The 22,442-nt window shown below is 56.3% G+C and overlaps 1 protein-coding gene and 1 long non-coding RNA gene across 7 annotated transcripts in view; one reads left to right on the top strand and one right to left on the bottom strand.

Moving 5' to 3' along the window:
- ANKRD11 (ankyrin repeat domain containing 11) overlaps positions 1-22,442 on the bottom strand; it is a 119,553-nt gene that overhangs the window by 12,715 nt on the left and 84,396 nt on the right. For 4 of the 6 annotated variants that reach the window (XM_070388533.1, XM_070388531.1, XM_070388529.1 and 1 more), the window contains 6 exons: positions 14,281-14,421; positions 9,939-10,077; positions 3,211-3,381; positions 2,913-3,116; positions 2,290-2,432; positions 64-211 (listed from right to left, as the gene is read on the bottom strand). In XM_070388533.1, the coding sequence (XP_070244634.1) occupies positions 64-211; positions 2,290-2,432; positions 2,913-3,116; positions 3,211-3,381; positions 9,939-10,077; positions 14,281-14,367 (892 nt within the window). In that variant the 5' untranslated portion in view covers positions 14,368-14,421. Of the gene's footprint in view, positions 1-63; positions 212-2,289; positions 2,433-2,912; positions 3,117-3,210; positions 3,382-3,806; positions 3,904-9,938; positions 10,078-14,280; positions 14,425-22,442 lie in introns of all 6 variants that reach the window. The other 2 variants (XM_070388534.1, XM_070388530.1) reach the window with 2 other exon arrangements.
- LOC138991836 (uncharacterized) lies at positions 6,271-7,392 on the top strand. The gene is made up of 3 exons (XR_011467726.1): positions 6,271-6,334; positions 6,710-6,888; positions 7,135-7,392. It is a non-coding gene; the product is annotated as an uncharacterized lncRNA (long non-coding RNA).

Genomic DNA, 22,442 nt, shown 5'->3' with positions numbered 1-22,442 from the left:
CTGCCTGCAGTGAGACCACCTGTCCTGCCCCCTGCCTGCCCCGCTCCCCACCCCAGCACTGACCAGCTGAGCTCTCCTCGCTAGACGTGTAGGTGCCCTTGCCCAGAAGCAGGTTCACCATGGTCGGGGAGCTGGCCACCTTCAGCGGTGTCTCGCCCTTCCTGTTGCTCTGCTGAGGGTTCCCTCCGTACCGGAGCAGCAGCTTCACCACCTGTGTAGCAGTGAGAGGCACGTCAGGGACGTGAGGAACGTGGAGCAGCCACTGCACCAGCGCCTGCTCATAGGGTCTGAGCATGCTGCCCACCAGGCCTCTCCCCACCACAGACCCATCACACAGGTTCCTGGTATTTGGTCCAAAGTTTTGTACTGGGTAAGGGTGGGGGTGGGAGGGCTGTTTCAGACTAGGGAAAACAAAGACCAAGCTTCCACAAGCAGGTGTATTTCATGTTTTTTATTTTGAAAGTAAGATTGCCTGCTTCTAGTTTGTGCCCAGGACAGCTGAACCCAAGGACAGGCGGACCTGACGTGTCACACTTTATAGAGACGAAGGTCTGTGAGGACCCTGTACCCAGCACGTCCATTGGCACCATTTCCCTGAGGCATTTGCTTCCTTGGTGTCTCTGTTACATTTTTAGTAATAATGTATTTTTATCCCTTCTTTCAGGCCCTGCCATGCCTCATTTGGGATCTTAGTTCCCTGACTCAGGGTGGAACTTGTGCCTCCTGCCGAGTAAGCATGGAGTCCTAAGCACTTGACGTCCAGTTAAGTGGGGTGTAGTTAATGTTTTACACTCTTTTTTGATGTGGTCCATTTTTAAAATCTTCATTGAATTCGTTAAGATTTGCTTCTGTTTCTGTTTTTCTAGGCTGTGAGGCATGTGGAATCTTCACTCCCTGACCAGGGGCTGAAGTGGCGTCCCCTACATTGGAAAGCGAAGTCTTGACCACAGGCAAGTCCCCTAGTTGATGTGTCTGTCTTGACGAACAAGTGCAGGCTGTTCACAGACACTACTACCGCACACCCGACAGCGACCGTCCAGTGCAGACAGTGTTCAGGTGCGTCAGGAAACCACCGCTCCGTTGCCATCCTTGTTTCAGTCCGGTGGCCTCCCCGCCCCTCCGGCGGCTGGCAGACTGGACAGGGGAGAGCAGTAACTGCCTCTCCACTGCGGAAGCTCCCCTGCCCTCAATCACCACCATGGACAACCCTGGGGCCAGAGGCTGGGCTCCAGGGCCATGTCCTTGCTGTCTGTCAGCTGAGGGCCAGCCACCCCAGCTGCTGAAGGCCACCATGTTCCCAGCGCTATGGGCCCTCCCTCTAGGACTAGAGCAATGCAGGCCAGTCCCCTTCACATGGAGAAAGGGTCTCTGCTGTACACACCCTTGTCCACCTGTACAGTCCAGGGTCACTTCCCATCTCCTGGTCTTCCAGCTCCCCTCTGCAGAGGCCCCCCGTCCTAAGGCCCCATGTCCACAGGCCTCTGACTGCTCTCTAACAACAAGTTTAAAGATGAGCTTACAAACGCAGGCCTCATTTCATGTATACCTGCCCACTGACCTGGGGAAATTTTTAGCAAATCCTGGATATTTCATGAATTTTTCAGCCTATTTCTCTAAAAGGGCTCTTAAGAAAGAAAAACAAAACCCCTCTCATCTTCCCTACAAGTTGCCTAATTCCTGACATCAGCACTCTGTCTGATGTCAGGTGTCTGCAGGAGCTTTGGCATCTCGAGCCCTTCCCAACCTCTCCCGGCACCCATGTGTCATTGTCCTATTGTGCCCATCCCCCCGGCCGAGCTGCTGGTTCCCTGGCACCTGCCAGCAGTGACCAGCAGGGCCACCACCAAAGACCAGATGTCACACATCATCACGCTTGCCTCCCGTCTCTAGACAGGGGCCTTTCAGGACACTGCGCTGTGGAAGTGGCCAGACACCCCTGCACGTGTGTCTCCAGTGCTGGGCTGGCACCCAGGCTCACAGCTCTGGGGCTGGTCACACGGTCACCCCGTGTGGCTGCACCCGCCCAAGGTGCCTGGTCTGACAGCACAGGGATGCGGACAGACAGAGCTCCCATTCTGGGGCTGGCCACGCCACCTTCTATCAACCAGCCATACCTGTGTGGCCAGAGCAGGACCCTGACACACAAGCCATGGCAGGTATGCAGAAAGCTGGGCTGAGCTGGGGTGGGGGGTGGTCAAAGACTCATTTCCTGGTCGCCCTGCCACCAGGAAGGAGAGAGACTAGGAAGCTGCAGCAGGCCCACCCGGGGGTCTGTGGGGAGGCACCCACCTTGTAGTGCCCGTTGTTGGCGGCATCGTGCAAGGGTGTGTCGTCATCCAGGCCCTTGGTGTTCACCTCCGCGCCTGCAGCCAGCAGCTGCTTCGCAACATCATAGTAGCCTCGGTTACAGGCCTCATGCAATGCCGTCCAGCCTGGAAACAGATACTCAGCACGTATGTGACTTAACCCTCAAGGCCACTTCCACCTCGGGCGGCACAGGAAACTCTAAGGACGGGCGCCCAGCCTGGGTGTTCTTTCCTGGGGCACCTCTGGGTTGCCCATGACCGCTAGCGGTTAACCCTACAGGCTAGGAAGCTGTGAAGGGTCCAGACAGGTGAGCAGCCATCATTACACAGGAAAGCAGAGCAGGCCGTGGGTTTGGATAGGCCTCTGTGCAGCAAGCGCCGAGGCCTCCCAGGGAGTGACCACCCCATGGATTTGGAAAAATTCAAGGTAGCACCTCTTAAAATATCAGTATTCCTAAGTTAGGTTTGGATCAAACATATGGGGATCGTGCTCAGCAGGTGTTCTGGGGTCCCAGGCCTCCTGAAGAGGCAGCTCTAGGCACACAGGCAAGAGAAGAGGGTGCTGTGTCAGAGAGTCTGCCCTGGTCCTACCCTCCGAGCACTCACCCGCAAAGTCCTTGACGTTGACGTCCGCCCCCTCGCTGATAAGCTCCTTGATGCGCCGGGCGTCCCCCCGGATGGCCGCCCGGTGCAGGCGGGTCTCCCCACGCTCGTTCCTCTTGTTCACTTTATCTTTGGTTTTTGAGGCAGAGTTGGGCGTCCCCTTCTGACACACTGTCGACTGGGAGGGGTGCTTTGGTGTCATGTCCACTGCAGGCCAAGGAGAGGACGGCAGAGGTTAGCAGGGGGGATCCACCACCGTCCAAGGGAGGGCCGCCCCCAGCCCTGGACCTCCTGGGCTCACCTGGGCTGTTGGCGGATTCCTCGGCCGTCATCTGCATGAGCAGAGCCACCTGCTGGCGCTCAGAGAGAGGGTAGCCAGCGCGGATCCCAGACAGCCCCATGCCGAAGAGCAGCCCGGCCTTGCGAGTGACGGGCTCCTTCCTGATCCGCTTCCGCTCAGGACCCTGCTTCTCTGTGAGGCGTGGGGGAGAGAGGGGACACTTCATGCCACGGAGCCCTCAACCCTGGAGCCTCACCTGGCCGCGCGGGAAGGGAAGGGACAGCTGGCGGCACGCAGGCCACCCGGCATCACCTCTTCTGGCAGTAACCGTGCTGGGGACACGATTCCAACACCTCGTCACCAGCCACTGAAGCCAAGCCTGGCCCCCACCGACCATCCACTGCTCCAGGTGCCTCCCCAGACCATTCCCTGCACGCCAGGCGGCGGGACGGCCGACCCGAGTCCCCGCTCACAGAGGACGGGCCTCGGTCTAGCAACTGCTTGTGCCTGTGGTCCAGGGCCTCCGCCCCACCCGCCTCCAAGACAGTTCAGATGTAAAATGCAAACACAGTTTAGAGACCCATGGAGAGGTCAAGGCTGACTGGGCGGTACTGTACCTTTCTTCTTGCTTCTAGGAGCCTCCATCTCATGCCATGGCGCTTCGAGGAGCGAACCAGCCTTGCAGTACCACGGCGTGGACTGAGCTGGAGGCATCTAAAGGCATCAACACAGAGCACTAACAAGATACGGGGCCAGCCCGGCACCCCTCAGCCTCCTCACAACAGGCACGCTGCGCTCCTCGGGCCCCTCACACACACCCTGTTGGCCGCAGACAGCCACAGTGCCCGTGTCTTTCACGGGGCAGGGGTGATGGAGAGAAAAGCACTCCAACTCCTGGGATCAGGAGCCCAAAAAAAAGCTCATGGGAACCGGGGATCCACCAAGTCTCAGATCCCTCCCCTGCGTCCCTGTGCGTTTTGGGGGAGCCCCTGTATGGGGTGTCCTAGGCCATGGGGTGCAGACCACAGGGTCGCCACGGGGGGCCACGCTTGAGAGGTTCTCCCTACACCCCTGGGCTGTGTCAGACCCCAGAGAGAGGCAACGTCGCCACTCCCAGAACCACACACCTTTACCGCTCACCACCTCAGGCCCTTCAAGTATATCACTTTGCATTTTCTTTTAAGAGTTTTCACTGCCACTTCCTTAAACTGCTTGTTTATAAAAACTACAGCTGTGACTTGCTGACAGTGCTCATCTGTGTCGTACGTGATCACCGCCCAGGCCACCCCACCAACTACTGATTTTTAACCAACCCACAAGGCAGAAGCCTGAGAAAGGAAATTCAGAAAAGATGCTCCTTATCATTGACCAAGAGCCCTGCTCCCCCACAAGCTGTGAAGGCAGTGAGGAGGGGGTGGCGCAGGGGCCCCGGCCTTGCACCAGACATGGCTGGCAGAGCAGGGACCTGGTGGCTCCAAGGAGTCCTGAAAAATGAAGCCATGGTGGATGGCAGTCAAGCTGCAGGGCCTGGCCCAGAAGCTACACCACAGCTAAGTGGTCACCCGGATCTGTCTGGGCACAGTTTCACACAGTGGAAGGGTGGCCGTGGGTGTCAGAACCCCTGTGCCCCGCCCCCTGGGAAGGGCCTCAGACAATCGGGGGGGTGTGGCCTCCCAAGGGCTGCTGCTGAGGGACAATGCAGACATGAATTCCCCAGAGACAAGGACAGAAGCAAAGCCTCCCACCAGGCTGCCCTGCCAAGTCCACGAGGTCGCCCTGGAAGCTAACAAACCAGCGCCACTCCTCTTGGGTTACATAGAGGCCTTCAGGACAGACGCCATGCCCATGATTGTACGACTCCAGAGGAACCTGGCAGAAAGGCCACAGCCGACTCTGTCTTCAAGTGGCTGTGCAGGCAGTGACACCCAGGGCCAGGGGTGCGCCTCAAGGGCTCCACCTGCACAGCTGTTAGTGGCAGCTGAGAAGCACCTGCTGCCCAGACACTGACCCCAGCTGCAAGGCAGGGCCCTGGGGACCCAGGCCTGCAGTCTCAGGAAGAACGAAGGCCACCCACAGGTACACCGAGCACATGGCAGGCAGGCCCCCCACCCTCGGGGATGGGAGAGCTGGAGGGCTGAGGCACCCCCAGCAGGAGTCCTCACGTGCCCCGTGTGAGGAGGTCTCACCCCACAGGTGGAGGTTTCCCGAGGCTTCACACAAAGGAAGCCCTAACTGTAATCCTATCTCCTGAGATGCCGGCTTCTCCAGACTGAAGTGCGGTTTTTTTCTACAGGCGCAGCGGGTGCCAGTATCTAGAGGAGCCCATGTCTGGCTGGGCTGCGAGTCCCGGATGGAGTGGGCGCCCCCGGAAGCTTGGCCACAGAGGAGTGGAGGCTGGGGTGCTGGCGCTGTAGGAGGGCCCGCCTGCCTGACCGCCGTGTCCTGTCAGCACGCACCCACCCCAGAAAGACTTGCAGAGCCTCCTTCCTGCCCTGTGTGACGACCCCAAGGACACGGCAGAGGAAGTGTCCCAGGCAGTGGGCCACTCCCCTTGGTGTTCTGCTAAGGTTTTGTTTCTTACATCCACTCAGAAGCAAAACAGAACCTACAGAAGCCCAGACGGCAGGTGCCAAGTTAAGAGACATGGATACTGACAGGTGCGTGTAAGCAGCAAGGGCAGGCCAGGGGGTGATGTGCAGGGGCTGGAGGCGCCGTGCCCCCCTTCTCTGGAGACATGCCCCTTCCCAGGCTGATGAGGGAGTGGTCTCGTGAGCTGAACGTCCCCTCACCACTAGGAAAGCGCGACTATGTGACTTGGCACCCTGATTCTCAAGCTTGGTCATCTTGCTGGTCCTCTGTGAAGTCAGTGCAGATTTATCATCTCTTCCTGGGACGTGGTCACCCAGCCGTAGCTGCAAGGATTCCAGCAGCCCTCAGGCCTTCGCTGGTGTCCCCCCAAGAGGCCTCTGGAAGATGGCTCTGCTCCCCCAACAACTGCCCAGCTGGGGCTGTGACGAGAGCAGCCCCAAGCACCTCTGTTTCAGAACCTAGCATGCAGAGTTGTGCCCCCTGACCCCAGCAGAACTGACAGCATCCAGCAGAGAAGAACCCCTGAGTCAGTGGATCGTGGCAGCAAAGATGCAGAGTAAGTTTCGGGGAGAAGACCTCCTTATGAAACCAGGGCCACCTCTGGCTTTCGGGCGAGCTCTGCAGATGCCTCCCCCTCCACATCCCCTGGTTCTACCTGCCTTCCACTCTGAGTGGGGCCCACTCTCACACCTGCACAGCCACTGGGCGACCGTGTGCTCTTTCCAGAGCCAGGCTGGGCGCCCCAGCTCCTTTCTGCACCTCAGCGAGGGTGCCAGCACCGTGAGGGTTCACACCTTGCTGCCTGTGCTGCTTCCCAGTGCGGGAGCTCCGTCCTCTTGGGGACGCCGTCTGATCTCCTTGAGCCGGCTTCCCCGTGCAGCCCCTCCCACTGCTGCCACCTGGGGGTCTGTCCTCGCTTCCACCTCTCCAGACAGAGCGGACAACAGCTGTTTCCAGCAGAGGCCATCCCTCAGGGGCAGGATGGCATGAGCCTGGGAGACCTCGTGGCCCCTGAGCGAAGGACAGCATCCTCTGGCCCAAGGTATCATACGGTCGGCAGGCTGTCCTCGGCCTGTCGCTGCCACCAGAAGCCTGTGTCTGGGGCACAGGGTGAGTACCCATCATCACACAGTCCTAGGCTTCCCGGCAGAGCGGTCTCTCTGGAGACTGGTTTGGCACAACAGTGCCAAAAACAGTGGGGAATCGATGACCCCCTCAGATGTCACCACTGCCTACACTCACTCCACCCTGAAGGCTGGGTGGGCATCCACAGTCTAGGGCTCGGTCACAGCAGGCAGGAGGTGGGGTCAGTGCCAGGCCCTGCCATCCTGACAGTGTCCTATCTCTTGGTCTCAGGAGCACACGGTCCACCACGCAGGACAGAGTCACAGCCAGGCTTCTGACCTAGAAGCCCGCCCGGGCACCGTCCACACGTGGCGCCACCCCCCCCCACCCCCCCGGCCCGTTACGCTCCGGCCTCAGGCCTGTCACCCGGCTGCAGCGAGGACCTGCTTCCGTCCGGTTTCCTGCTGCCTCCTTCTCTGTTTAAAGCAAATGACCATCACTGACCAGCGAGAGAGATCTGTGTGGCCTTCAGCAAGTCCCTGACCCGAGGCGGGGCGTGGAAGGCAGTCTTTCTCCTCCCCATTCCCGACTAAGGCTTTAGCGCCTGGCGAGGGCAACAGAATGTATTACACAGTACCAGATGGGAGGCCAGAATCTATGAGGTAAGGTCAGCATGAAGGGACCGAACAACAGGGCTTCCCAACCACTGACCCCAGCTTTCACTTCAGCAACCCCTGCAAACTGAAGCCAGGATTCCAGCAGCACACGGACGGGTCGTCCACTCCGCTGGTCCAGCCCATCTGGAGGCCTCCAGGCACCCCTCAGGCCCCATCCCCAAACCCTGGCGACCAGTAGACAGAGCAGCCACCTGACCCAGACCAAGTGGGCCCAGCCACACCCTCCAGACTCAGCCCGAGATGGAGCTGGCCAGCACCCCACACCAGTCCTGCTCTCACTGGGGTCCTGAGGACTCCAGGGTCATGGCATGGGTGGCTCACAGAGTGTTACTCTGCTTTGGTCCATGCCCAGCAGGTGGCCAAGCGCCTGTGTGGTCACACAACTGGCCTCCAGCACTCAGTAGGGCATGTTCTCAAAACTCCAGAGCCCAGCACATCCCCCCAGAACAGGCCCTGCCCCTCAGGGAAGCCACGTGCAGCCATCTCTGTCCCCAGGTGGAGGCAGTGAGACTGTCGTGAGACTAAGCAGGAAGCCTGGTGTGTGGTGGTCAGGTAGGTGTGTGTAGAGCTAAGCTCTGGGGGGGGAAAAAAGGCAGAATAACCTGAAGCAGGTCCCAGTCCCACCAAGACTGGCACTGGGCAACAGCAGCAGGCAGGAGGATGCCCCTTCTGGACTGTCCTGGGTGCATGTTCTCAGCAGGCTGGCCCCCAGGGCAGGGGTGGGGGTCTGGGACACAGCTGAGGAGACGCCACTGGTGGCTCAGAACCAGGCTGCATCTCCCAGCAGGGGGCGCCGGAGGGACGCGGGCATTCGCCAGGGAGCCCCGACTGCAGTCGGGGAGGGATGGGGATGACTGCAGCCCCTGGCCTCTTGGGGAGGACTTCATCCCGCCCAGATGGCTGGTCACCAGGAAGGGCAGACGGGTCAGTGACCAGGGCTGCAGGCGAGGTGCCCAGTACTGACCCAAAGGACATGACGCTCCCCGTTACTGGAGTCTGGTTTGCCCCATGAACAAACCAAAGAGGTAAGAGCTGCGCAGTGGGCCCCTGGGGGTCACAGTCACCCCCTGCTCCAGCAGGCAACTCATACCCTGCTGTTGAAGGGTCACTGGTCCAGTAGGACCTGTCCCCAAAGGGGCGATGATGACCAGGAGGAGGGTGAGTGCTCCGTGTTGGGCCTCTGCATACAGTCACCCCACAGGCCTTGTGCTGAGGTGCTCCCAGCCCCCGGCCGCCCCCTCCTGGCGCAGCAGTCTTCCTGTGAGTGACAGGAAGGCCTTGCAGGAGGACACTGACCTGCAGATACCCAACAGCAGCACTGCCCTGCACAAACCAGGACTGGCCGAGGTGCTCAAGCCTGAGCACGTGTCTGGGCCGGCTATGTCCTCTGCACCAGACCTGACCCAGAGGGTCCCTGGGAGGATGCCCACGACTCTCCTTGTGAAGGACCCCATGGAGGCTGGACCATGGGAGCTGGACCACGACTTCCCAGTAAAAAGTCGTACCCCAGCTGGCACTACCACCCCCACCACCTGCAGCACCTGCCTGCAGCACACGAGCCCATGTGCTGACTCAGGACTGGGGGCCCAGGGGCCACACGCCGGGGGCGCCTGTGCAGGAGCTTGAGGAGGAATAGACTCCTTCCAGGCTTCTCCCTCTGCCACTTCTCCCAACTTTCTCACGTCTATCTCATTTCTGTGCCTGTACTTGTCCTGTGACCTGACACAAATTCTCACACAGCAGGGCCTGCATCCCACTTCATCCTGGCAGGACCTCCGCTCCTTCCCCCGTGGCTGCATCCTGGGGGAAGCAGGACCCCCTCGCAGCGCCATGGATTCGCCCATGCTTGCCCCTGGCTCAGACGATCGGCAGGCTGGGAAGTCTCCAGCCCCAGGGCCAAGAGGAGGGGAGTGAGCTGGCCAGCAGGGGGGCCAGGTTCTTGCCCGGACCCAGCTCGTCCCTGTGAGCAGCTCAAGACGGAACAGCCCTGGGAGCACGGGCACCCGCAGCGGTCTCCGGTCCTCCTGCACGCACTCCACCACACGTGAGGGAAGACGGCACTCGCTTCTGCCCGTTTCACAGTACCCTTTGGCTTTTACTTCAAACAACTGGGTTAATTTATGTGCGTCGCCAGCCCTGAGGGGAACCCGTTTATCCTCCCATATAAAGCTCTCCGGAGGCTGAACAGAGTGCGGGTGCCTGGGAGCTCAGAGGAAGAGGAGCTGGTGGTCACACACACGGTGGACAACACGGGAGGCCCCTGGGCCGGGGCGATTCTCTGCAGGAAACCTTCCCTGTCGGCTCCCAGTCACCCCGCCATCAGTAAAGAGCCTCGCCCAGCACCCCTCCCAGGCCTTCAAGAAGGACCCCCCGGAGTCAGCGCAGAGCCCAGGCTGCGAGGGTGGGCAAGAATGGTACCTGTGTCCGAGTCCTTCTGTTCTCCATTGGCCCCCACGGTGAAGGGCAGCTTCCTCTTGGGCGCGCGCTCTCTCACCTCCTTCCCACCATCACTGCGGTCCAGCTTTGGGGTCTTGGTTAGAGAAACTTTATCTTTGTCCTGGAAAAAAAGAAAGTTAACACCTTCAGACACCATCCCCAAATTAAAGTTTCAATGTCCTCACATCTACAAGGACTTCACTTCCTGTGTCAGGAGAACACACTTCATACTTGGTAATGGAGCCTTCTACCCGCCAGCCATGGCACTGCTCCTGGGACGGACTTGGAGGTGAGCAAACACACCTTCAGAGAGGCTTGACCAATGGTGCCCACTGTGCACTGTAAAGCCTCCCACTGGACAGGAGCATGTCTACCCAAGACAATGGGCTCCCCTTTCTGTGAAGCCTGGTCTCCCCACCTTCCCATGGGCAGCCCCCTGCCTGTTCCATGCTCCAGTCATCTCTGCCCTCGCTGCAGGCCTGTGACCCTGCAGGCGGCCCCAGGGTGGGCGGCCCACCCCAGCACAGGAGCTGGCCTGGACGGTGGTGGGGTGTGGCCATCACTCCCAGCCCTGCTGGCCTCTCAGCAGGTTAAGGACCCAGAAGCCCGCATTCCAGCCCCATCCAGGGAAGTCCAGTCACGCATCTGCCTTGGTGTCACTGTCTGCAGAACCGGAGGTGATGCCTGCCTCGCGGGAGGGGTGGAGGGCTGAGACTCCACAAGGCCCCACCCAGAAAGAGCAGCACGCAGAGCCCTGTGAGTGGGGTGGGACGGGGCGCACTCCAACTACGCAGTGCCCGGCTCATGGGCCCACAGGGCGCCACACAGGCCGTTGGGCTCGCGCTGACACGGAAGACAGCACTGCTACCACCATGCGGCTCCCTTCCCCAGCAGCAAGCTTTCTTTCTGGAATCCTGCCCACACACACCACCCTTACAACACCGAGGCCCTCAGGTGATCCTGGGAGGGGACACTGAGGCCTGGACGCCACACAGCCCTGTCTCCTGGGGCCCCAACAGCCCTCTGGTCTTGGAAGGTAACAAGACACCCTGGGTGACCAGGGGTCCCACCAAAGCACACCACAAGCTGCAGGGGCATCTGGAGTGCACAGAAGGGCCAGCTAGGCGAGGCCTGACACAGGCCCACCTGTCCCCACCTGCACCCCACCCCTGCCAGAGAACAGACCCACCAGCTAAGCCCAAGGAGCCTCATCACCTTCTCACCAAGAAAACTCCTGGCCCAGCCGATGACTCTGATCTTTAGACATAAAAAAGATAATCTAAATCACAATGTCAGAAATGCAAAACATTTGAAAAATCAATGTAATGCACATTAAGAAAATAAAGTACAGAAACCATGACCCTCTCAACTGCAGAAATGGCCTGAGTCGTCCTGACACCACCCCCCAGGACACTGAGAGAAGGGTGTCCCCACTTGACACAGGCTCCGCTGCAAAAGACGGGGTTCAAGGTGAGAATACCTATAATTACAACTACTGAAAAACAAAACCACTTTTTAATGAGCAAAAAAATACGAGCGTGCACTTAAGAAAGTGCCTCCACTCCAGCACAGCCATGGGTGGGGGCGCCCACCCAGACAACAGCCTTAGGGGGTGGCTCCTCCAGTCAGAGCAGGCCCCCCCGCAAACCCTGATCTTCCTGAGGGATGGCAGGATTGGACACCTCGAAGAATAATGAGGAATATACAGTCCAACTCTTCAGACTGGTGAGTGGGTGAGGGAGGCTGCTGGACAGAAAGTGGGCGGTTCCTACACGCTACAGACAGCTAGGAAGTCACACTGAAGCATGCTGTGTTAATATCGAGAGACATCACACACAGGAATAAACCTAACAAAAGATGCTCAAGGCCTCTATGCAGCCGACAAATATCCCTGAGAACAGAAACAGGACTGATAAAACGGAGGCCACCTGTGTTCATCACTGTTAACCCAGCAAATCTCCCAAACACATCTTTGCATTCAGAGCAGTCAAAGCCCAGCAGATCCACCTTTTCCAAAATGTACATGGAAACCAAAGGGGCAAGAATAACAAGCACAATTCTGGAGAACAATGAAAGCAGACAACACAACAGGTGGACCTAAGCTAAAGGCCAAAGGGCCAGAGCAAAGAGCAGAAGTGAGCCCCACATGACCGCCACAACCCAGGAGGAACGGACAGCCTTCCAGTGACAGTGACCAGGTGGACATCCGTGGGAAGAAAATAAACACTGACCTTCCTTCGCAGCTCAAAACAAAACTGAGTCCAGACAGATCACAGAGAGCCTGTAGACAACAGGAAAACACGTGTCTGTCTATAGACGTCACTGAGTGTCAGCATGGATCGCGTCCACCTCGACCAGGTTCTGGGGTGCAGAACTGTGCAGTCACTTTGCAAAGTGAAAGTGAAGTCGCTCAGTCATATCCAATTCTGCGACCCCATGGACTGTAGCCTACCAGGCTCCTCCATCCATGGGCTTCTCCAGGTAAGAGTACTGGAGTGGGTTGCCATTTCCTTCTCCAGGAGATCTTCCCAACCCAGAGATTGAACCCGGGTCTCCCGCATCGCAGGCAGACACTTTACCATCTGAGCCCCCGGAGGAGCAGTCATTTTGACCAACTAGTAAACCCTATCTGTCACCTCTGCAGAAAACCCCCCAATGTACGTGTGCTCACATCCCAGACCTGCATCCGCACAACGGAGGTAGAGCTGAACATCCACACAGCGGACACCATGCAGCCCCAGAGGGAGAACCTTCTTCTTGACAGCAAGAGCCTATCCACGGGAAAGCAGCAAAAATCCCTGCCGTGGGTCCACATGCCCTGTGGCCGGGGAGGCATGGTTAGCGCAGAGGTTTGAGGGGGGCGGGATGGCCCCCAAGGACACTGGCGGTGCTGTGAAACCTGGTCTCGATCATGATGCTCCCAGGTTCTAGAAATGAAAGGTGCATTTCTACTTCAATAAAACTTGAGTACCTAGCAGCTGGCTAACAGTGTGCAGAAACACACTGTGCACACTGCTTTGGGCTGTGGGCTTGCCTCCTCACGCCCACTGCCCACAGCTTCCTGAAAACCCCTGGGCGCTCCTCCGCAGACACCCCCCCACCCCAAGTCTGGGTGCTCATCATCACTCTCAAGGTCGGACCCATCCCTTCCCTCATGGAGTCCGCTGTGGGCACACGTGGCTGTCACACAGCTGTGCCCGGTGAGCACAGGGAGCTACAGCCCAGGTCCTGCAGAGCGGGGCATGGTGAGGGCTGGACTGGGAGCAGAAGGGGCTCACACTCGGCACAGTTTGTTCCTTGAGGCTTTTTCTCTATTCCTTCTGTGCCCTCACAGTCAAGCAGCAGTCCCCAGGTGACACCTGCCTCGCAGGTCACGGGGACCACCGGAGTCCATCCAGGATGGCAAAAGCCTGTCCCTTCGCTGCCACCAGAAAGCCTGTCTGGGGACCTCCCTGGTGGTCCAGAGGTTAAATTAACACTCTGCGCTTCCAGTGGAGGGGGCTCAGGCTCAACCGCTGGACGGGGAACTAAGATCTGGCAGACCCCTGCCCCTGCCGCCCTTCCTGGGCTTCAGCATCTGCACGTGGATCCTGAGAACCAGCGCTCCTACAGTTTCCCAGCATTCAGAGGAGCAGGGAGTCTGAGGCCTCGTCCAAGACCTGCTCGAAAACCACACGACGAAGCAGCACCAAGCCACACCCAGCTTCCACATGAGGTCATTTGTGTACCACCCCCTCCTCCTGGACAGGAGCCAGGGCATGGGCCACAGACCGCCTTTGCAGGTGGCCCTCCCTCGGGAAGGCTGCGAGTCTGGGATTCTGCAGACCAGCCTGGAGGGGACACTGGGGTCACGGTGCGTGGAGCACACGGCACACACACTGCACAGCCCCGAGCCCAGGGCACCAGCACGCTAACAGGACACAAGGGTGCAGGTCGACATCCCATTTCCTGTTCATACTGGGTCAAGCAAAACTGGGAGTCCAGTTGCCCAACAGTGTCTCGGTTAGGACTGCCCACACGGCCACTGTCACATCTGGCCTGCTCACAGCTGAGGTCAGAACCCGGGGTCCTGGGGTCTCTCAGACAGGCACCAGCTTCTGTCCATGGACCTAGTGCTGAAAGCACTCTGCTGCCAAACGACAAACACATCCTTCAGAGGAAGCTGGTGCTGTCGTCCACAGCCACCCCAGACCACGGCAGCTCCTCCCACACTGGCCCCAGAGGGGGCCCGACTCCAGCGCCCTGCGCTGGGGACAAGCAGAGCAGCCCAGGCAGGCAGGCGGGCGACACCCGGGTCTGACCCTGTGCGGATGCGGGAGCTCACCTTTTTTCCGGGCTGCTTCTCCACCATGTCGCTGCTCAGGGAACGCTCTTCCTGCTGTGGGGTTCTAGAACACCCACCCTTGGGCATCGTTTCTCCTCACTGGGCCTTCATTCACGCCGCCATCGCTTCATCATCAACCGTCTGCTTCAAAACAGAGGCATGGGATTAAGGTTCGGTGACCCCACAGGAAACCCAAGCACCTCCAGTCAGCGTTGCACGATGCATGGGTGCAGTGGCTCTTCTGAAGGGGTCCCCTCCCCCGTCAGGGTCCAGAACAGGGCTTCTCCTGACGCACCACCCAGTGGCCAGCCCAGCAGGGCACTGTCTACACCCCACGACAGAGAACACGGTGGGGCCTTGGGGTTCACGTGGGAGTCCAGCTACCAGGCAACTAGAGACCCCACTGCATCCCACGGAGTCGGTCAGTCCCACCCACCACCCTCCCCGCAGAAACCCAGCAGAGGCTCTGCCCGGCTTGATGTCTCACTACCGCGTGCCGCTCCCTGGCCGCCCGGCACGTGCCAGCCTCTTTCTGCACCTGTTCACGAGTCTCTTCCGCCTGCGGCCGCACTGACCCAACCCAAGCTGAGCCTGCCCAGCGTGGACAGTGCCGCACATCCCGTCCATCACGCCCAGGCTGTTCACTGTGTTTGGCAGAAGGAACAGGGAAAAGAAGCACTGCTCTGTCTTCCTGGCAGTGCCCTCCTCAGCCCTCATCCTCACAGTCAGAGAAAGCGTGTCACACCAACCAGATCACACCCCCGGGGCCTGCCGTGCTGGACGAGGGTCTCACACAGCTCACCAGAATTAGAATCAGAATCAGCCTCTGCTCTGAACGGCTTTTCAAACATACTGTTCAGAAGCATCTGGAGTGGAAGCTCCAACCTGCCCTTCACCAGCCTCCCAAGAACCTGTCTTCTGTCTACACGTCAACTGGTAAGAGTTCACAAAGGACCCCCAGCTTGTAACGGGCTGACACAATCTGGTGGCACAGCACCACACGAGGGCCCAGGTTCACCTCCGCACATCCCAGGGCTGAGGCCGGAAATGGCATTTTCTGTCTACAATTGAAACTGGGAATTCCCAGCTTTCTTCTACTTTCCTACTACAAAACTGGACCATCTCAGAACCTGACTCAGGACAGTGGCTGAAGCTCCATACTACCTGGGAACTCATCAGTAATGTTTCCATAACAACTTAAAAGATGAAGATAAATTTTTTTAAAAACTGACTGCCTAGTCTCAAGATGAGAAAAATTGAGCCAAGGAGCCCTGGGACACTCGCCCCTCTTGCTCCAAGACATGGGTACCTCTGAGCGTGTGTGGCCACCTCACAGATCCATGAGTCCTGGACCCTGATCTCGAGGTGTCCAGACCAGGAGGGCATGCAGAGGCCAGTCCACACTTTTAAAACTTGTCTTAGTACACGCCCTGTGGATCTGAGTTGCACAAAGCCAGGCCACTCTTCACTAACCTTGTTTCCTTTTGTAAAATAGTTACTTTTCAGTAAAGGTCTGCTGTGGCAAACCCTCGGGCATGTGAGGATTCAGGCCCAGCCACTGAGCACCTGTGTGGTGACCCCGGGCACAGGGAGGAGCGGGGAGGACTTGCTGTCGGGAGCACGGTCAGGAAACCACACAGTGATCCCTGTGCAGAAGCCCATGTCGGCAGGAATAAAGTAGGAGGAAATCTTGTAGAAAGAAAGAAAGAACCCTGCTAATAAACCTAACAAGGAAAGCAGAGAACCTCAAGTTCCATAAATAAACATTAATTTAAAAAATTAATGTCACAGTTTTTAAAAAACTGCCTGACGCTGACACGGACCCCCACAGGCCCAGCCCAGGGCAGGTGAGCTGCACTCCCACTGAGGACTCTGCTGCCGGCAAAGTCCACGTGCAGAAATGGCAGTGGTTCCCCCCATTCCAGCCCCGCCACAGAACCCACAGACCGGCAAGAACATGCACTGGACGGCAGAGAACGTCTCCGCAGCCTCAAGGTAAAGACGACGCCTGCAGAGCCAGAACACTGACCACAGTGGCCAAGTCTGCAAATTCTGACACCTGGAGAACAGCACGTTTTGTTCATTAAAGGTCGCCATCCCACAGGAGAAGAGGGCGCTTCCTACACACGCACCTGCCAGCAAGCCCTTAGGCAGCCTCTGCAGAGAGCACCCACAAACCGGCAAGCCAGAGAGTGGACGTCCACTGCAGACATGGACGCAAGACTTAAATAGGCCCTTCACAAGAGAGGAAATCCAGGTGAGAAATGCAAACAAAAACCAAAACAAGATACAGAACATCAGCAAGGACACAGAGCAGAACTGACATCCTGACAGGAGCACGGACACAGCCACGCACACAGCCCCACCACACAGGCACCAGCGGCCCCAGGGGCAACTGAGTCACACAGGCCCAACCATCTCACAAGTCACGGGGGGAAAGGGCATACTGTCTGTCTGCCTAACTGAGGCGACAGGACGACTAAGACATCGAGTGGTGATCGCTGTACAAATGTGGAGGGGAGTCACGCCCGGGAGTGTGACAGGAGTTTTCTACACAAAGGCCACACCCATGTGCACTTTGTGAGAATGAGATTCTACATTTTTATCAATATTTTGCAGATTTTTAGATTTTATGTTACATTTCACAGTAATAAAGTTTAAAATGCTGGTTACGGACAGACTGCACCCTAGGAGGTGATCAGAAAGTGGGGGGCTGGTTGCCAGGCTCTGTCCCAGGACCAACTCCCTTCTGGGGGCCCCATGCCTCGTACAGAAGGGCAGGTCACTGGACACAGGGCACAGCAGCTCAGGGCTCCCAGGCTGCAGGGAGACCCTCCCCTTGCACAGAGCACATGACAAGCCACTGTAACTGCGGCCAGAATGGAAACGAAAACCTGATCAATTAAAGGTGAACACACAGCTCTGAAGATGGGGGTGAAGGGGCTGCAAACGCAGGAGGAAAAACAGCCATCTTACACAGAAGGACCAAGATGCACAGGAAATGCAGGAGAAGACAGGGACAGGCTGGCACCCGCCTGAGAACTCAGGTGACCAAGAGCACAGGGGGCAAGTCCACACACCTCCACGGCTGATCCACAGAGAAAGAAAGTGACAGAGATGACCAAGAGACAAAAGCACAAGCCAGAGGAAGACCAGACTGAAGGCCCAGAGGAGGACAGCTCTGGGGAGAGACAGGACAGGGAAAGTGGCCCTGGGTGACCCTGCAGCACTGCTAAAAGCCAGGGACACAAAGCCCACCCACTAGGCGGCTGCAGGACAAATGGAGAGAAGAGCCAGCACCAGGTCCAGAGTAACCCCCGCAGGGTCACCACGTGGAGAAGGTGACCAGAGAGGTTGGACAGCGACGCTGGTGTTAGAAACCTGCAAACCTGGTTCAGTGCTCAAACACTAATCAACATAACCCACCACATCAACAGGTCAGAGAAGAAGAATCACCCAATCCTAACAACTGATGCAGAAAATGTGTCTGGCATTCAAAGCCTAAGACTTTGAGGCCCAAGCCCTCGGCACCACAGGGTCCAGGAACCGCTCAGAGAGAGGAGGGGCGTGGACAGCACCTCAGCCAGCATCGCCCTGACAGTGAGACACGGGACACGCCTCCCTCCCACTCCCGCTTCTGGACATCGTCCTTGAAGCACCAGTCAGAGGATGAGGAAGAAAAGGGGGAAAAGACACAAACTAATTGGGACGGAAAATAAAACATTCTACTTGATAACGACATGACTGTCTATCTGAAAAACTGCAAGGAATCAACCAAAAACTCCACGATACAGTGAGCTCAAAGAGGCTGCAAAATAGCAGATCAACACACAAAAATCCACCCTATGTCTACTAACTAGCAAGAACATGTAAAAACAACAAAAACACAGTATCATTAACAAGTGCTCCAAATAATAATGGGAATTCAGGTATACATCTCAAAAAAAACTATAAAAACCTGTACAAATTTTAGGAACCGTAGAAGAAATCTTTGAGATCTTAGATAGGCAGCGTTCTTAGACACGACACCAGCAGAGCCATTCATTCAAAAAGGGAAACACCGGTCCTCTGCATCTCAACCAAACTGAAAGCCGCCCAGTGAAGACCGGATTTACAGGATGAAGAGACAAACTGCCCACCACAAGTCAGACGAATGACCAACATCCAAACAGAAAATGGACAAAAGACACAAGCGACACAAGCAGACTCTTCACCAAAGGAGAACATGAGCATGAGAGGGAGTCTGGGGGCGTGCCCGGAGATGCAGCTCACGTCCTGCGTGCTTCCTGACCATACTCGGCCCCCCATTGCTGCAGCATGTTCAGCAACCATGTTTTAGGAAGTGGAGTAACACACAGCACAGAGCGCCAGGAGGCACCACACTCACAGCTCATGAAGTCACTGTGAGCGTGTTCCCAGGGTGTGCCAAGGGCAAAGACAGAAACAGACGGTTTTCCTCACAACAAGAGCTGTCAGGACATTTCACAAACACTGGCCTAAGTGGGTAAGGACAGAAATCTGTTGCTTTTCTTATACACTAATAATGAACTGTCAGAAAGAAAAAAATCCCATTTTGAATGGCATGAAAGAATACCTAGGAATAAAACTTATCTACAGAGATGAAAGATCTATACTGTAAAAACTATAAAACACTGGTGAAGGAAATTGAAGGTGATATAAAAAAATGGAAAGATATCTTATGCTCTTGAGTTGGGACAAATTAATACTGTTAAGATGGCCAGATGACCCAAAGCAATCTACTGGTTTAACGCAATCTCTATCATAATATCTATGACATTTCCCACAGAACTAAAACAAATAACCCCAAAATTTACCCAGAAGCACAATTTTTGCCAAATTGCCAAAGCAGTCTTTTTTTTTTTTTTAAGGCTGCTTTGTATGGCCTGCAGGAGCGTGGTTCTCCAACCAGGGATCACACCTGTGCCCCTCATCCAGGGAGCACAGAATCTTAACCACTGGATGGTGAGGGAGTTACTGCCAAACCAGCCCTAAGGCGAAGGGACAAAGCTGGAGGAATCATGCTCCCTGACTTGAGACTAGATTCTAGAGCTCCAAAAGTCAGAACAGTATGGCACTGACAGAGACAGACATTTAGATCACAGATCAATGTCACAGGACAGAGACCCAAAAACCTATGGCAATCAAGCTATGACGAAGAATACACATGGAGAAAAGACAGTCTCTTCAATAAGTGGTCCTGGGAAAAAAGGACAGCTATATGTAAAAGATTACAGATTAGAACATTTCCCTACACCATATACAAAAATAAATTAAAATGGACCTAAATGTAAGACCGCAAACCATACAACTCCTAGAAGAAAACATAGGCAGAGCTTTCTTTGACATAAGTCACAGAAATGTTTTTTTGGATCCATCTCTAAAGGCAAAAGAAATGAAAGCAAAGATAAACAAAGGGTATCTAAGTAAATTTTAAACTTTTGTACAACAAAAGAAATCATAAAAAGGACAACTTACTGAGTGGAAGAAAACACCTGCAGATGATATAACCAAAAGGGGTTAATATCCAAATGATAGAAACATCAATCTCCTGGCAGTCCAGGGGTTAGGACTCCACACTTTCACTGCTAAGGACACAGGTTCAGTCCCTGGTCGAGGAATTAAGATCCCACAAGCCTCATACTATGGCCCTATGTGTGTGTATATATACAGATATATATGTATATTACATGTAAATATGTATACAACATATAAAGAATTTAGACACTGAAAACACTAAAAAAAAAATTCAGAAAACGGGCAAGAGACCTGAATAGACATTTTCCCAAAGAAGAGACACATATGACCAACAGGCACATGAGAAGATGCTTCACGCGGCTAATGATGAGAGAATGTAAGTGAGAACCACAGTGCGGCGCCACCACACACTGTTCAGAATGGCCGTCATTAAAGCGTACAGATACCGAACGCTGGGGAGGATGTGGAGAAGAGAGCCCTCACGCACTGCTGGTGGGAATGCGGACTGGTGCGGCCACTGTGGAGAACAGTGTGAGGTTCCTTAAAAAACTAAAGACAGAACTATCATATGACCCAGCAACTCCACTCTGGAATATGTCTGGAAAAAACAAAAATACTAATTCACGATGATACACGCACCCCAGTGTGCACAGCAGCACTTGTCAGAATAGCCAAGACTCAGAGACAGCCTAAACGGCCATCTGCAGATGACTGGATAAAGATGTGATGCACATGCACGCATACACACACACACACAGACACGATGGACTAATAATCAGCCATAAAAAATGAAATTTTGCAGCAACACAGATGGATTTGGAGAGCATTACACAGAGCCAAGTAGGTCAGACAGGAAAGACACACCGCATGACACCACTTCTGCAGAATCTAAAACACACAACAGACTGGTGACTAGACTCACAGATGTCGAGGACAAACCAGCGGCCACCAGCAAGCAGATGTAAGGCAGAGGGGCAGGAGAGAGGTATGGACCTAACAGAATCGAACTCCTGCATGTAACAGAAATGAGCTGCAAGGCTGCACTGCACAGCACGGGAATTACAGACGGCACCTTACAGTAGCCGTATTGGAGTCTGATCTATAGAAACACCGAATCACTGCCTTGTGGACCTGAAACATACATAACATGGCAGATCAAGTATGCTTCAGTGAAGGAAAACAAAGCAGCGTGGTTCTGTGACTGCGCAGGAGGGTCTGTGCTGCAGACCCTGGGACCCAGCGACCTCACGGCGGCTCACCCAGGCCCCCAGCCGCCCCAGGTTGCCACATGCAGACTGTGGGCAGCAAGACCCAAGTCAGCAGGCGGCTGGACGCTGCCTCTGCTGTGATCACTTTATCACAACATGGACATGCCCCGCTGCCCCCGATGACACCCTTGGGTAGACCTTTCATCAGTTTCTAAATTAAGACGTGACGGGAGCTTCACAGGAAACTCAACACTCTTCCAGCCAGTTGGTTCGAAAAAGCCTTAATTGTGACTTTGACGATGGGCTACCAGCCACGTGACCAGGCAGCCAAGCAGCTTGAGGACTCAGCACCGCCATCCTCAGGCGTAGGCAAGGCCCAGGGTCGAGATGAGGACACTGCCTCCACCAGCCTGGAGCAGCCTGCCTGAACACAAACACACACGAGCACACAACACACAACCTTACAGTCTGGGCCACCAGCCCCGTGTGAAAGTGCTAACACCTCCCCTGTCCTGGCACTTTCCCACAAGGCTCGGATAACAGCCATCACCACCGTGGGAACCAAGCCCCCAGGAGCCCCGAGGCACCGGGCCTACAAAAGGTGCCTTCTGAGGAAGAGGAGGGGCCTCCTGCCCAGAGCTGGGGCCTCCGGGGGCCCTCCCACTCTGCCCGGCCCTCAACACCTCCCTGTGCCCCCAGGCTGGCCTATGCTGCTGGACAAACCGAAGGACGGCTGACAGAAGAATTCTGTACAAGCCTAACATTTTGGACATAAAAGGACATCTCCCAGTCAGGAAACTAGGCAGAGGGATGGACACGGAGCAGAGTGCCAGGGCGGGAGGCGCTGCCCAGCCTCGCGTGGCTGGCACGTGGTGATCACAGGCCTCCCAGGACAGAGCAGGGTGCCGTCTGGGCGAGCCCAGGAGGAGGACCCACTGTGTGCCCCCTCCTCCTCCAGGGGGCCCGGCGCCCATGCACAGGTGACCGAGCAGGGGTCTCTCCGGGGGTCTGGTCCTACAGCCCACGCGCCCCACGGTGCATTCCTGCAGCGTGTCCTCACTGAGGACATGTGTCGCCCAGTCCCCCACTCTTCTAGAAGTGCTTTTTAAAAAGGCCGTTCACGTCAGCCTGCTGGGCCATGTGCTCTGACAGCGCGCTCACCCCTAGTGGCCGGCGGCACTTCAGCTGGTTGTCTGCTAGGCCTGTGTGGACTTGAAAAATTTTAGGGAGAAGACTGCAGGTTGGCCTCTGAGCAGGCCTGGGAGGGTGCCTTGCTTTTTGGTAGCCTCTTTCTACAAAACACTTTCTGTTTTAGGAAGCAGAGTGTACGTGGACACAGTGTTTCCAGCACAGGTAGGTCCAGGCTGCTGTGAGTCTTGGCAGCAGCGTCCCCTCTGACAGATGGCTGGGCCAGGGTGGCCTTGGCCCCGGGAAAACCTCAGCAGCACGTGACAGGGG

Source organism: Bos mutus, chromosome 18 (assembly GCF_027580195.1).
Source record: "Bos mutus isolate GX-2022 chromosome 18, NWIPB_WYAK_1.1, whole genome shotgun sequence".
Taxonomy (NCBI): domain Eukaryota; kingdom Metazoa; phylum Chordata; class Mammalia; order Artiodactyla; family Bovidae; genus Bos; species Bos mutus.
Note: the sequence above shows the minus strand (reverse complement) of the source record. Positions and strands in the feature narration are given on the sequence as shown.